This window comes from Condylura cristata, unplaced genomic scaffold (genome assembly GCF_000260355.1).
Source record: "Condylura cristata isolate star-nosed mole 26May11 unplaced genomic scaffold, ConCri1.0 scaffold00003, whole genome shotgun sequence".
Classification (NCBI taxonomy): domain Eukaryota; kingdom Metazoa; phylum Chordata; class Mammalia; order Eulipotyphla; family Talpidae; genus Condylura; species Condylura cristata.
This window is the reverse complement of record NW_004567104.1, coordinates 8591463-8607863: the sequence shown is the minus strand read 5'-3', so window position 1 is coordinate 8607863 and position 16401 is coordinate 8591463. Positions and strand designations below refer to the sequence as shown.

Sequence of the window (16401 nt, the reverse complement as noted above, 5' to 3'; positions counted from 1 at the left end):
AAGGCAGAAGAGGACAAACTGACACTTGATTCAAGTCCATGGTTGTATGAAAAGAGGTGACAGAGACCTACAGCTTTACTTGCCTCCCACCCCCTTGCCTCTTGTTCCACCCATGTACACAATTGTTAACAGTCTGATAACTTTTGATGAGTTAGGGAGGGAGCACTAATACAATCACATGACCTGTGCCCTTCCAAAAACTAGCAAATATTTTGGTCAACATAAAGATTGTCTCTTCTTGTGTAAGCAATTCAGAAATAGTTTCCACTAGGTTACAATCTCCTAATGTACACAAATATTTCTAACAATGACTAGCCCGAATGGATCTTTCCAAAGAGGAAATGTTTGGCAATTATTATACAAGCGGCTAGCAAAATTAGTATTTTTGGAAAAATACTGACAAAACAGGTTACAGCCTTTTTTTAGAGTACTCTAAATTGATAATTTCTAGAATAGAAAACAAACAAAAATCAACTCAAAGTGTCTTTTCCAAAATTTCTAAACATCTACATATATGTTAGAATAAAATGCATTTAGATGTTACTACTTAACGACCCAATAAAAAGTGCTTTATACTTCTGCTATACCCAACCAATACCTTTACTAAGAGTTCAAGGTAGACAAAAGAGTTTTTCACACTTGGCTTCTGTTGGCTGACCATGCATCTCTGACACCAAAATTCTATCATGTCACTCAGCTAGAAACCTACAGGGCATTTGTTATACCTTTATCACACACATAACCAACACAGCATAGTGAATAAAATATAACATTTTAATAATTCAGGGTAGTGCAGAATGACCTGTTCCTGAGTAACAGATCAGTTTCCCTATAAATTACTAGTAAGGATTAGCAAGTTAGACACTTCGGGATCCAACAGAATATTAAAGACCAGTTTTGCAGACAGTCTGTTATTTTATTGCACAGATCTCACTTAAAGAACAAAATGCACCATCAGTGTTTGAAGAGTTTGGGGTCTCAGATACTGATACATTATCAGTTTTTACACCCGTAAAGCCAAATTCAACAGTACAATTTATGTTAAGCAATAGCACTTCAAGATCCCTAACAGAATGAAAACAGAGAGAGGAGAAAAGCTTTGAAATATGTTAAATTGAAGTTACATGTAACTCAGATTAAACACTACATCTGGAATTCAAGAATGTTCTGTGGAGTGTAGGTTAGAGTTATACTCACTTGTACTGTTATTTATCATATAATTAAAGTCTATTTGGTTCATTTCCTTCATACTGATGAATTGAGAATTTCAGGAAAACCGTGGTCATAAAAATGATCAATCTTGACAAAAAGTATGTACAGAAAATGTAAAATCACAAACTAAAAAATATCCCCACCCCTTGTCCTCAACTTAGAAAAGGGAAACTTTCCCATAGAGGGATTCCCGGCCCTCACCCACCCTGCCCCATTCTATCTTTTTCTATTGCTTATAACTAAAGGACCTTGGAGCTGAAGAGGAGGGGGAACAGAGAGGCATCTTTGTGAGATTCCCATTGTCATCTGTAACAGTTTGAAAGTGTCTTTTATTCTCTTCCCCACACCCAACTCAGCAATGTTTGCAAAATATTTAAAATTTAAGAGAGAGAAACATGGACATACTTTATGTACGTATTGTAATGAGTAATGAAGAGGTTGCCCAAGGAAAGAGCTAATAGTGGGCAAGACCATGAGAAAAAATGTGTGGGCATTTTCTGACCTAAAGATTTCTTTTAAGGCAACAAAAGCGAAGGGGGTGTTAAGACTACAAAATGCCAGACAGGATGCCTGACTGAACCTCTGGCTTTGGAGCCTGGCTAAGGACTGAGTGGGCTTCCCCCTTGGGCAAGCAAACCTAGGGCCCAGGACCCAGCATCTACAGCACCTCCGTGGGCAGGCCGGCAGCTCTCTTATACGTGGGCGCTCTTGGCATGAGTAGGGGAGCTGGAGCCCGACGAGTAGTAGAAACGGTTTTCGCCAAACGACTGGGCGTCTCCGGAACAGCAGACGATGACACAGCCACCCACGAGGCACATTACCGCACCAATCCAGCCTGCGTACAGGGAGTAGCCAAAGCTCACGATGGTGGTCTCACGGTGGGCGCACACAGGGAACCAGATGGTCGCAACGATGGCGCACAGAGCTGGGAAGACAGGAAGAGCGCTGTGACTGGGCTCCTCCACCCCACCCACACCTGAAAGCGTTGCAGGCAGGAGTCCTTCCTCTTTATTGCTCTGGCTTCTCAACCTTCTCTGGTTTCCAATCAGTTCCAAAAACTCATCACACACAGCTCTGCTCCCTTGATAATCTGAACCCCAAAGGTTTGCATCTACTGAATGTGATGATCAAGAGCTTGCATCTAATTGCAAGGTTCTTATTTTTTCAACAGGGGGCAAAAAGGACTCCAACGTAAAAACCTGGAAATAAAACGTTAAACTCCAAAGACTATTTTTGTATTTGTTTATACATCTTGACTTAGTTATAAGTTTATTACAACTTACCTGATATATTATAATTATCTCTATATATATCTACTTCACATTCCAAGTTCTAAGTTCCTTGAAGCCAGGGGCCATATTTTACTTTTTGTAAAAGAAGTGGTTAGCTCAGTGCAAAGCACATGGGCTGTGCTCAGAATATTCTAGTTGAATAACTGAATAATCTGAGTTATTCAGAAATGAAAGACAAGATGGTTCCCACTTCAATTTTCCACTCCATTTTTTTCAATTAGGTTAATTCATATTACAAAGACCTGAAGAAGCTATAAAAACACTTACTTGTAGTGACTCTTGTAGTGGAGTCTCAGCTAAGAGTTTATTTGTGTTATACAAAAGCTCAACACAGAGATGAAGAATTCTTGGTATAAAAGGATTTAAGCTTTCCAGGATTTTATGGTGATGATATTTGTTGTGATCAGCCACAATGGTTGAAGTTTATCTTCTTGTATCCACCTATCTAGCTTTCAGATTTGATTTTGATTTTAAAGAATAGATAAAAAATAGCATCTATATCATTAGCTCTTCCCTTCCTCTTAACTCAAATAACAAAACAAGAGTAGGAAAGAATATTAAAGCTTAAAATTTTTTATTCTAGATCAGTATTTTCAAATAAGGTAGATACAAGGTACAGGGATGATTAATTCTTTCTCATGAGGCCAGAGGCACCAAAAAGTTCAGTTTTGAATTTTAACTATTCTGCATTTAAATGGCCACATGTGGATATTGTAGTGAACAAACACAGCTTTAAACAAAATAACTCCATAATTTTCTTTGATGTCATCTGATTTCTCACCTCTATAAGCAGGACAGAAATTTTAAAGTTTTACTTGAAATGACACATCAAAGTTGACAGATTTTTTTTAATGAGGTTTTCAATAATTAGCCATAAATTCTTCAACAAATTCAAGAAAGGGCATTATAAAGCCAGTGTGTTGTTTGCTACCTGGGGGATCCTTGTCACTTTCAACTCAGCAAGCTTTTTTTGATTTCTATTCTCACTGAGTGCTTTTTCTAATTTACCTTTCTGCCCACAGAGAAGTACAATTTTTCTTCAACATAAGCATTAACTTTTATATTTTCACTTACTTGGTATTCATATATCAAACACACACACACAACCACACACATAAAAATAGACTCCGTATTTCATGTAAACCTAACTTTCAGATCTGGTCTAAGTTTTATGGACTAAATTAAGAATATGCCCTTCATTTCATTTCATTCTTCTCTGTTGCCTAAATATTATAGTAAAAAAAAAAAAAAAAAAGATGATCTTCACACAGGAGAAAAATCAGACTAACAATCAGGCTTGACTTTGAAAGTTTTAGGGATTTGGTTTTATTTTACTCCAATATATTTCACTGGAAAGGGGGAAAATCAGAAAAACATTTAAATAATAAACCCATAGGACTAAATGAGTGAAGAGGTAGAAGGGTGAATAGATAGATAAATGGATGACAAAGTGGACTTACTTTAAGTGTTTTTTCCACTTCACACCCATCAAAACTGACTTTTAGAAGCATAAAACCTTAAGGAGACTTTCGCACACTTCAAGTCACAAGCTCGTGATTTACCTCATTAAAGATTTCCTTCGTTTATAGCCCATGCAAAACAAGACAAATGAGCACCAGCAGGCTCTTTATTTCCCAGCAGATAAATGCAATCTGGGTGGAATTCCTGTGGTTCTCAAAGATGAAGCCCATCAAAACCACTAGAAGATGACAGACCAGCACAACGTGAAGGGAAATGAGAGGCCCCCTGGACTCAACGACCTTCGATTGAACTCACAGGACAAACGTTTAAAACTAAAAAAGGAGTTTTCATTCAATTTCTGCAAGGATTTGAGGAGAAAAGGAGATCAGTTTTACTCAGTAAAGTTAAGTAAATGTAAGTTAAACTAATTAGCTGACAAAAAAATATGAACTATGAATAGAACTGACTATGATTTTTAGCTTCCTTAAAAACATAGAAGGCTTACTAGATTTATTTCTGTTTGTAGTCATATACAAAAGATTTTGTGGTGGTTCTTGCTCTTATTTGACGGAAAAATATGTTTTTCAAAAAACATAGCACAGTTATCTATGAGGACACAGGAAGATAAAGAGAATTTTCATTGCTTTTCTTTTTATGTCATCAGAATTAATTTTGAAATTAAGTTTATAAATAATACAGGGAAATTTCAATACTCACAATCTGTTCCCCTTCTTGTACCTTCAGAAGATGCAAAATTTAACTGCATGCTGTTGGGGGCTGGGTGAGGGAGTAAGAAAAAAGAAGGCAGGAAAGGAAGAAGCAAGCTTCACTGTGTAGATTAATCTGGGTTTAGCTGACTCTCTCACAAACAAAACTTTAGCTGTTCATAGAATAAGAAGTTTTAAATAATACTCAGTTTTAAATAATTTCTGACAACATAATCTTTAGGTTATAAAATACACCCTTATTAAAAGCTAACAGTAATCTTGGTATAGACAGACACAGAAAATATTTGAAAGACAGTTTTAAATCTGGAGATGTAGTTGTTACTTTTAATCTCTTTTGGGATTAAATGCTACATGGTAATGTAAAGAATTAAATTAATATGATGAAGTTGAATAAAATTGGTACAGGTGTGTTTGTCTTTAGAGGTAACAACTTAAAAAAAGGCAAAGTGGCAGAGAAAGACAGAAGAGCACCAAACTGCTATTTCTTCCTTCATGTACTGAAAATTGTTTGCTTGCATTAAGCACTGAAAGGACTTCTAAAATCATCACTTCTAGCACAAATCAACATTTTCATTAAAAGCACCTAAATTTCAGGTCCTCCATAGTGGTGCAACGGGTTAAAGCACAGCACTAAGAAACTAAAGTCACTTCAGCATGAGTTCAGTCCCCGATCCCCGCCTGCCCCGGAGGTGACCCACAAGGCGTGGCAGACCTCTCCTGACCCGCCTCCCTCATCAGTGTACTTGGACAATCTGCCTGTTCTGCTCCCCACTCTGTCTCTGGTAATGTCTCTCACCACACCTGCACCTCTGGCCCTGTACCCCAGTTCTGTATGCATAAATAAATTTTTTTTTAAAAAAAAAAAAAGCACCTAAATTTCTCTGATGTATTTGTAATAACAGAAGAAATCTTGATGGCAGTCTATCCGGAAAAACTGCTTCCCAAAAACTGAACTGGAAGAAAGGAAGGGTATTAGCCAAGAGTTGATTAATAATGAGAATGAGTTTCTTTCCGGTTTTTTTGTGTCTGTTTGAAATTTTCCATAACCAAATTTTTTTTTAAAAATCCCTTGCTTAACGCCTTGCGGGGTGGCTAGGGGACGGAGAAAAAAAGTACAACACAAAAGTCTGCCATGATTACAGCAAGGGTGAGCAGAGACTCCAAGAAGCTCATTCAGACACCTCACAAAGCAGGACCCTGGAAAACCCGACACGCGCCAAAAAAAAAAAAAAAAAAAATACCTGGCTTAACATTGTGCAACACCCTGAACACTGTCTTCTCAATGGATGTTATTATTATACATGATCTAAATAACAATTAGCTTTAGGTTTCCTCAAAGAAGTTAGTTAACTCAAGGCAGCCAGTAATAGATTTCAAACAAGCTGTCATATTTAATTGTTGTTTTCTTATCATTTGAAACTAGATATAAAGTTTTCTTTTTTTCATTTGTTGTTCTCTAAAATATTGACCTAAGGAAAAATAGCAGCCAGAGGAATACTCCCTTATGCCAGCAATATCTGTTACATTCTAATATTCACAACAATCATCAAGTCAATGGAATATTTAAGGACATTATTTTCCTGGCCTTCTTTCAATTTTTTGCCCTTTCATTTCTATACCACACACACACATATCTTGTTTTACTAAAAACTTTCTGAAAACCAAGTTTATTTCACTTAGGAAGAAAGGTGTATTTTCTTTCCTTCTATTTTTTGCTGCATCTCCCCAAGAAATACCCGCAAAAAAAGCATTAACTCGTAGCCAAGGTGAGAATTAGAGAGAATCAGAACTAAGCCTCAGAATTTCTTGGGTAGCTTAACATGGCTTTTTAAAAATGGAATAAAAAAATGAACAATTGATCCATACCCTCTGGTGTCCACAAAGAAAACAAAGGGAGTATTTCTGCTAGATCAGGATGCGAGCTGATATTTCCAGGCAATGCCCACCGTTGCTCCAGCGCCTTGCATGGAGGTGACCCTAGGCTTTAGACATGATGGAAAAAATACCCACAGCTTCCTTCTGGTTTGGTCACTATTTCCTCCGGCCAACAATAGCACTATGTGCAAGACACCATGATAATGAGTTGAGCATATCATTTTGCTATTCTAACCAACCTCAGAAGCAGGCTCATTATCCCCATCGTAGAAAGGCACAGAAACATTAAATAACAGCCGCAGTTCGCACAGCTAGAATGAGTAGATCTGAGATTTAGTTCTGTTGGTCTGATGCCAAATGATAAGATAAAGCAACTCAGGGAATAGGTACCTCCTGCCTGACAAAGCCACAAGATTAAACTTGCCTCAGATCTGGGCCTGCAGCATCTTGAGCTTCTCATCTGGCTTAAGAAAGAGCAGGACCAGGTTCCCTTTCCCTCCTGCACAGCAGGAACCAAATCCTCACACCATTAAACTTGAACTGCTGAGCAGATAAACTACAAGACATCATTTTTTAAGATTTCAGTAAAGTAAAAATTTTTCAGGGTCAGAAAGGACTTTAGTCAATAGTGCTTAGTGTCCACAGCAGAATTAGCTTTGACACTCCCCAGGCCCCCAGTGTCGCCTGGTCCCTCTGGTCAGCGTCCACACCTCACCACTCAGTGACCCAGCACCCAGCGCAAGCCCAGCACGGGCTTCTCCCAGGAGAGCTACAAAAAACCAATCCTGACCAGCACAAAGCCAGGAGAGCTACAAAAAATCAATCCTGACCAACACAAAGCCAGCCTTCACTCTCTCTAGCTCCCTGCTCCCAACTGCTGACAGGGAAACTAGGTATTAAGGGCTCAGTAGGGAGCCCTAGAGGAGACCAGCAGGTACCCCATTTAAAACAATGAGCTTTACATTTCTTGTTTTCTAGAGCTGGCTCGTTCCAGTCAAAACAATGTCCAACCCAAAGGCAAATGACCCACTGAGAAATAAACCCAGCACAGGAGTCAGCCAAGAGATAGCAGGAAACACTGGAAATACAGGCTGTGAGGGGGCCAGGAGTGATGCCTGGGTCCCATCCAAATGGCAAGTGGCCAGAAAGGTGCAGCCCCCCTGGGGGACAGGGGTCAAAGCCTCCAGTGTCCCCTCCCATCAGTTCACTCCAAGCAGCAGGGACTGGGGCCACACCCATGACCTGCCCACCTCACCTTCCTCTCTAGAGCTTTGCCTACATCCACCAACCCACTTTTAAAATAAAGAAAAACTTTATTTAAATCAGCTAGGAAATTTCAGTCAACGGGTTGCTATTTTGATAGCAATTATTAAAAATTATTCAAATGATTATTCAGTTGTTTTTACGGGGGGGGGGTTAATACATACATATACATCTGTGCACTCTTAATTTTTGTATCACTGTTTTCCATTAGTTTAGCTTTGTTTCTTTTTAACTGCTCTCATACTAGGATCCCCCATCAGGTGTCACCACCACAGAGCACCCACTGCCAAATCACCCACCCTCCACCACACTAGTCCATTGTGCTTCCTTCCCTCTTGTTTTTAATGTATCCTCTTACTTGCAGATATTCTGTGACTTTCATGTGAAGGAAGGTCAGCACCTGTGACACAACAGAGCAGTGTCTCCTCACTGCTATCAGTGCATTTTGCAACAAGTTCTTAAAATTTGTGTCACTATTAGGATTGAGAATGTGCTTACAGAATTAGCATTTAAGAAATGGGTCAAGAAAAATGAAACCACTGAAGGGAGCTGGGTGAGTGAGATGCCCCCTTCCTGGGTTGTTAAAATGAAGCCACTGAGTGCGATATGGTCAGAAAACTGAACAAGGACATGCCATTTCCTTGGCCTCCTCTGCCTCCCACCTGCATGCCTCCCACCTGACCACCTTCTCTTCAACTCTCAAAGCTCACCGTGGAGGTCCTTGGCTCTGGGAAACCCCCAGAGGGTTGGACGACTCCACACATGTGTGCATGGCCTGTGCATGGCCTGAGCACGGCTGGGCACCTTTGGTAGGTGAGCACACCCACACCAGCAGGACGCCCATGTATGTACACCCAACACAGCCTGCCTTTTCCCCCACTACGCCCTGTGGCTACGAGGAGACCTGCTGTGAGCAGGCCCTCAATGAATGCTTACTGAGCAACAGCCCAAATCACCGCCTAGTGATCTACTGCTCTCAACCTCTCACTTTTGTCTTTCTTGATAGTTCACTGAAGTCCTCAGTCCTGACTGCGTGAAAGAGTCAGTTGGAAAGATTTCAAAAAATATTGCCCAGCCTGAGGCCCAGGAACTCTGACTCCACCACCTGCGGTGAGGCCTGGCTTAGGGGGTTCAAAAAGGAATTCTACTGTGAAGTCTGACAGTCACCGTGTAACTCCTGTGGTTGCTCCCTTAGACATTTCCCACCCTCAAAATCCTTTTTCTGTTTTTAAACTTATTTTCATGTTCAGTGATTCCCCACAGACATGAGTTACCCCTGTGTGTGGAATGTCAAGGAAGCATAAAGGGATAACGCGTGCTGTGGTGGACTGATAGACTTTCTTTCAAATGACTTTTGAGTATGAGCACAGATTCCTCAGGTTCAACCAGAGTGGGGGGCGCTGTAGAAAACACGTCTTACCCAACAGAATGAGCATAACACCCGCCAGCTGGGCCCGCCGGTACTTGGCCACGCCGGGCTCATGACCCATTCGGATGCAGGGGAGAACCGTCAGCAGCAGGAGAATGGCGGGCAGACCCAAGACAGAGGCTGCGATCATCAGGGCCCGGCAAGCCTGCACATAGCCTGGCGGAGAGAGCAGAGGAGGAAAGTTAGGCTGTGGGTCTCCTTGGAGCCCAGCCCCAGGGGAAGTCAGCACCATCTGCCCTCCTGCTCTTACCCCATTCCAGAACTTAGAATGTATTGAATGTTGTCCAAGATCATTTCTCAGAGTCAACATTTTTTTAATTAATTTATTTATCCTCTTATATCTTTGTTCATTTTTGGACAGTATTTGATTTCTCTCTTCAGATGTAGTCGCCATAGTCCTCCCACCACCGTGGCACCCATGAACAAGCACCATAATCCCTGCGTTCTTCTCTCCCTGTTTTGAGCGCTCTCTCTCCCGCTTCCCTGCTGTATGTCTCAGATCGATAGTCAACTTGTAAGTTTTGTCTTTTTCCTGACCTTTGTTTCTTTATACTCCACATCAAATGACTCCATCCAACATTTATCTTCTCCTTCTGACTTATTTCACTGAGCATCATCCCCCCCAACTCCAACCCTGTTGCTGCAAATGATATGAGTTAGTCTTTTTTGATCACTGAGTAGTATTCCATCATGTGTATATACGATGTCTTCTTGATTCGTTCATGTTTTGCCACATTGGGTTCTTGCCATACTTTAGCCACTATAAATAGTGCTGCAATCTAAATAGAACACTGGTTTCCTTTTGAATTAGTGTTTTTGTGTCCTCTGGGTAGATTCCTAGTAGTAAAATTACTGGGTCATATGATAAATCCATTTTTAGTGTTTTAAGGAACTTCCACACAGCTTTCCATAGTGGCTGAGCCATTTTACATTCCCAGCAGCAGTGTGGTCAGCTTTTAGGGTGACTCAGTGACCAAAAAAAGGAGGATGAGGGCTGGAGAAAGAATGGGGATCCCTGATTTAAACCACTAGACCAAACATCCAGGATGGCAGGGCTAAGAGCCCAGTTACAGTATTACCTCACTTTGTGAAAGATTCAGCTTAGAACTCAATCTCCCAGGAAGTCTTCTGAAATGGCGCTAGTGTGCTGTGGAGATGCTAGACCTATGTGACCTAGGTACTGAATTGCTATATATTGGCATTTTCTTCTATGGGGTGAAAGTATGACATCTCTCAGAACCCAGTGAGGTGAGTTAATCATGCAGTACCTAGAGAATGTCCAGCACATGCTACTAGTTATTATTATTAGTGTCATTACTCTGTCAGTGCAGTACTGACAGAGGTATACTAGTTAATTTTCTGCAGGTATACTAGTTAATTTTCTTCCTAAGCATGTGCTTTCAACTCACATTGTATATAAGTAGTGTGTGGTCATTGCTAGACTAAGCTACAACTCATGCTTCTTCCCAGATCCCTCCGCGGAGACTGCTGTTCTCATGAATCCAGGGCCCTGCAGATTATCAGGCCCCATCTCTGGTCTTCCCCACAGTATCCCAGGCACTTTCCCAGCCTTCAAGCCTTCAGTCATCCCTCCAGACCCAGGGATTTCTGGAAGGCAGACTCCTGCCTCTTCATGGAGTCAATAGTGCCCACAACAGAGGATATAAGTATACAATTACAAATAAGGGAGGGAATGAGTTGAATAACAAGAGTGGAGCAAAACTATTTTAATTTTTTGCTGTCAAAATCCCAAGGAACAACTTTGGCACAACCTCGGCACAAAATGTGCATATTTATATAAAGTTTATCTGAGAATATAGAGGAAATGAAAGACTTAAATGTACCATTTCTCATTAAAACACTCCCCTCCACCAAAATAAAGGCTGTTTATTACTTTCCCTGTTTTGCTCAACAGGAATGAGAGCTGGTGACCTGAGGGAGAGAGGGGTAACGGCAGAGCAAAACGAACCTCAATTTCAGCCTCACAGCCAGGACCCTCTTACCAAGTCCAGTCAGCCTGCCTTGCGCACCAGGATCCAATAACACTGACTCTGAGCCAGAATGCAGAGCCACAAGAAAACACTGCTCGTCTCAGTTTCTTCCGAATTAACAACAATTAGGTCTGTGGTCAGAGGTCCTTCCTCCAGTTTCCTGTAGCTCTTTTAAAGTGACTCAGTGACCACAGACCTAAGGCCCTATGTGTTGCAGGTGAGCCAAACTGACACCGAAGAGTCAACTAGCAACCAAGGTCCTGAAATTCATGGCACAGGCTGTCTCCACACGAGGTGCCACATCTGGAAATCAAAAGATGGAGACTGAGATCTGTCCCTTTGCCCACACAAAGTGAGAGGGAGGGAAAGAGCAGGAAGGACTACACTCTCCCCATAATGTACTCCATCTGTCTGGATGGTCTGCGTTCTCTGAAAACAAACCACTTGGCACTGAACAATCAGTAAACTTAATTTCAGGGGCATGAAGTAGAGAGTAATTCTATGCTTTACTTAAAGGTTCCTACAAATACTATCTATACCCAGCTTTTAATTAAAAACTCCAAGGTGCCTATTGTGGAGCATCTACTACATAAGAGGAGGCTTATGCTTTTTATCTCATTTAATCCCCAAAACAAAGCTGATGGATAGACGGTTTATTTTAACTTCTAAAAGGTAACCACTAGCTTCCAGAGCCCCGCCCAGGCCTAACAACACCAGCACTACCTGTGGCTGGGCCTGGACACAGCTCCCAGGACTTCTGTCATCCTGAAAGTCCAGTGTGAAGAAAAGGCTGGTGGCCAGCAGGCCTAACACACTCTGCACATCTGCTGTGTGCCAGTGGCCATGCGAGACCAAGAGAGGATGCAAGGAGCCAAGAACCATCTATATTGTCAAGGAATTTACAAGGTTGTAGGAGAACTGAACTCACAATGAATAAAAAAGAAGATCAGATGTGGCCTGATGGAGATAAAAAACAAATACCAGGGAAGCAAGCAGAAAAGGGGGATTGACTGGGGCTGAAAAGAGGCACATGAGAGGAGGTTTAAAGACAGAACAGGGCCGCTGGGAGCAAAAGACATCTTTGGGGAGAAAAAACAAAGTTAATTACTCTACTTGCTAAGAAACTAAGTTTAAATGTACAGACCCTGCTAAGGTTAGCAGGCCAAAAGACAAAGGAGAATAGGGAGGGACAAGAGTAAATTACAACAGTCAGGATATCCCAAGAAGAAACCCAGTGGGTGCCCACTACCTTCCCAATTGCTGAACTTGCTCAAAGTTTAAATTGGAATTGAAAGGGTTGAACAAAATTCTTAAACACACCAGCAAGTAAAATGGGGGCCCTGGCCTGCACCAGGGGCAATGGAGCTAGTCAATTCTCCTCTCCCACTGAGGACAGCTGGGGGTGAGGGGATGGGAGTTGTGGCTTGTGAGCATGGCTCAGAGCAGGGCCTGTTCTTCCCCCATCCAACCCAGGCAGTTGAGAGACAGCGAAAGGTGGGAGTGAGCAGTCATGGTAGTCCAGAGCACAGCAGGGCAAGAGGTCGGGGGAGAAAGGCCCTGGGTCAGTCCAAATGGATCTGGAGGAGCTAGAAGATTCTAGAAAGGTCCTCACTTCTTCAGAGTACAACATTTGACCCACTAAGACCATTAAACTTCTGTTTCTCTCTGTTCTCCTCAGTGTGTGTAAGGAAAGTAGGATGTCTGAGGGGAAGGCCCTGGTGGAGGTATGAATTAGCTCAGGTCAGGGGAGGTGGGAGCACCCCGGAGTTCCTCCTTCCAGGAGTCACTATCTCAGTTCATTAACTTCTCTGTGTGACTAGGCCCATGACCACCACTATCATCCCAAATTCTAGATAAGAAAACTGAGGCTGGGCCTTCCCTGGTGGCACAGCGGGTTAAAGCACAGTACTAAGAAACTAAAGCCACCCCAGCATGAGCTCAATCCCCGCCTGCCGGGGAGGTGATCCACATGGGGTGGCAGACCTCTCCTAACCTGCCTGCTGCTCCCCTCAGCAGTGTACTTCATCAGTGGGCCTATTCTGCTCCCCTCTGTTTCTGGTGAAGCCTCTCACTGCCCTTGCAACTCTGGCCTGTGCCCTAGTTCTGTATGCATAAATAAATAAATCTTTAAAAAAAAAAAAAAGAAAGAAAGAAAGAAAGAAAGAAAAGAAAACTGAGGGTTACAGAAGTTCAATTTGGGAATTTCGGGTTGCCTGGTTCATCTGCAACAAGGTGGCACTGAAAATGTCAGACACTGTGCCCCAAGATCTTCAAGTCCCCTGCAAATGTTTCCTTGAACATCACCTAATGCTCCACTCCCCTAATCTGCCCAGAAGCCTAGGATGCAAGACCCGACATTTACCGTACAAAGGTCCTTACCTGGCAGGATAAGGATGTCCACCAGGGGCTTGCAGTGGTACAGCCCCGTGGCCATGACGCAGTCGGCCCACAGCCCCTTGGAGCCCAACTCATCCAGTTTGCGGCAGGTGGGGATGGTGTAGCCACAGGTCACCACCCAGTCATTGGTGGACGTGGTGACAATGATGCCGATCCAACCCACGAAGCTCGTGACGAAGCCCACCACCTGTAAGCACGTGGCCACCATGGTGGCCAGCTCGGGACCCTGCACCTCACCCCTCACTAACTGTTTGTACCGGGGGCTGGACCGTGCCTGCCCTCGTCCTCACTCTTGCGCGCCCGCGAGCCGCTGGCCGACGAGGCCCGAGGGGGCAGCAGGACGCTAGAGGCTGTGACCCCAGAGCGGAGGGTGGAGGGTGCGACAGGCGAATGGCAGTCACTGCGACCAGCGCGCTCCAGGACAGCAGCACGGCTGGGCAGCGCGCCCCCCGCCCCCCTCTTTAAACTCCGTAGCGCCGCGGGCGAGCGCCAATCCGCAGCCGCCGGGAGTTGAGTCGACCAATGGCAGGCCGGGTCCCGAGTGGGGTGCGGAGGGGAGCGGAGCAAAGGAGGGGTCGTTCGGCAGCCAGTTCGGGCAGGCAGCGTTGAAAAGTAAAGTCATTCGATCCAGGTCCGAGAAATGGAGAGTGCCAGGAGACTGCACCGTCCCGCACACGTTCAATTTTGCTATTTGTTGTGAATTCTTGTATTGCTCTTCGTACTGGCCTCTCTCATCTGTCCGTTTCTCTCCATCCCTCCACGACTTTCCCCACCCGCACCCACCTCCTGCGCAGCTTAGAGCTCTGACCGCGGTAGCCTCCGCAAGGCAGCTGTGCACCACGGCCCAGGCTTGTAACTGATGGACTGAGAAATGCCCTAAGGGACAGATGCGAGCATTCAGCGTACCCTGGTGCTAATGGAAAGAAAATGACTCTTAAATTCAAAAGGTCCTCAGGGGCAGCCACGACGATAATAAAGGTGAAGACAGTAGCAACTCACCTTTTATACCACACGCTATGGATATTCATTTATATTCTCTGTTATATCTCACTTTATGCTCATAACAGCCCTTTGTGGTAGAAATGATTAGTAACATCATAAGGCATGAAGAAACAGCATAAGGGACTCCCTGGTGGTGGAGACACAGGGGTTACAGTCTCAGTGCCTGTGCCAGCCACTGCAGCATGAGATCAATCCCCACCAGGGAGGTGACCCACGTGGCACAGCAGATCTCTCCTGACACACCCGCTGCTCCCCTCAGCAGTGTATTTTGTAGACCTGCCAGTTCTGCTCCCCACTCTGTCTCTGGTGAATCCTCTCACTGCCCCTGCACCTCTGGTCTGTACCCCAATTCTATGTACATGAAAGAAAGACACAGAATGAAAGAAACCAAGTACACAAACAGAAAAACTTTCTGTAATAGATGACGAAATGTCAAGTGCAATGTCACCAGCTGACATTCAATAATGAGCAAGTGAAGAGCACAAGCCTATGTGGCTTAAAATCCAGGTTCCACCAGTTACTATGGGACCAAATAACTTCACTTTCCTGAGGTAATAATTGTTTTTTGCCTGCATTTTACACGTTTGATTTATGGACATTCTTTTTTTTAAACAGATCTATTTATTTATGCATACAGAACTGGGGTACAGGCCAGAAGTGCAAGGGTGGTGAGAGGCTTCACCAGAGACAGAGTGGGGAGCAGAACAGGCAGATCGACAAAGTACAATGCTGAGGGGAGCAGCCTGTTGGAGAGGTCTGCTTTACCATGTGGAACACCTCTGGGGCTGGAGAATCAAACTGTGCAGAAGGTGGCTGCAGCAAGCTTGCTGTGCTGTGATTTTAACCCATTACACCACCAGGGAGAGCCTGGAAATTATTTTCTAATGAGCCATTGCATTATGGGCATTGACTTGAATGTTTTTGGATATTTCTTTATAAAATAAAAAAAAACCCAGCTTTTATATTAATTACAATATAGAAACCCAAGCAGGCCCTCCCGCGCAGTGGGTTAAAGCACTGCACTAAGAAGCTTAAGCCACTTCTGCATGAGTTCGATCCCCGCTTCCCCCAAAGGAGATCCACATGGCTTAGCAGACCTCTCCTGATCCCCCCGCTGCTCCCCTCAGCAGTGTACTTCGTAGATCTGCCTGTTCTGCTCCCCACTCTGTCTCTGGTGAATCTTCTCACCCTCCGCATCTCTGGCCTGTACCCCAGTTCTGTATGAATAAATAAATAAATTTTTTAAAAAAAAAAAACCCAAGCAATATCAACTCATTGAAGAAGCAATTATAAAACCTGCTTTCATTTCATTTCTTTAAATGCCACATACAAGTGAGACCATCCAGTATTTAACTTTTCCCTTCTGACTTGTGTAGGCTAGCATTATCCCTTCCTATTCTAAAAGTAAGTAAATCAAAATTTTAATGATAAAAAAATCTGCACTCATGACTCCATTTGCAATTAATAGTCTAACCATAAAAAATTCAACAAATAAGAACTCATCAATATTCAGGTCACCAACAGGTCATACACACAAGCACTTGTCAAGCCAGATTTCAGAACTCAGGCACTGAATACAAAGAGTTGTCAGGTTATTAAGCTCTTGGAATGGACCCTCTTGAGTTCATGTTGCCTCTTCATTCTTGGACCGTTCCTTAAACTACATGACTCTCAAGTTTCTCATCTATGAAATGAGAACAGCAGATGTCCCCAAAGATTTATTGATTAAATGAGAAGACTTATACAAAGTG

The 16401-nt window shown here is 43.1% G+C and overlaps 1 protein-coding gene across 1 annotated transcript; it reads right to left on the bottom strand.

Annotated features, from left to right (window-relative positions):
- Positions 1-895: 895 nt before the first annotated feature.
- On the bottom strand, positions 896-14071 carry CLDN11 (claudin 11). The gene is made up of 3 exons (XM_004674957.2): positions 13631-14071; positions 9252-9416; positions 896-2137 (listed from the first exon to the last, which is right to left on the bottom strand). The coding sequence occupies exons 1-3, from the start codon at positions 13854-13856 to the stop codon at positions 1905-1907; spliced, it is 624 nt and encodes a 207-aa protein (XP_004675014.1). The 5' UTR covers positions 13857-14071; the 3' UTR covers positions 896-1904.
- Between the last annotated feature and the right edge of the window lie 2330 nt (positions 14072-16401).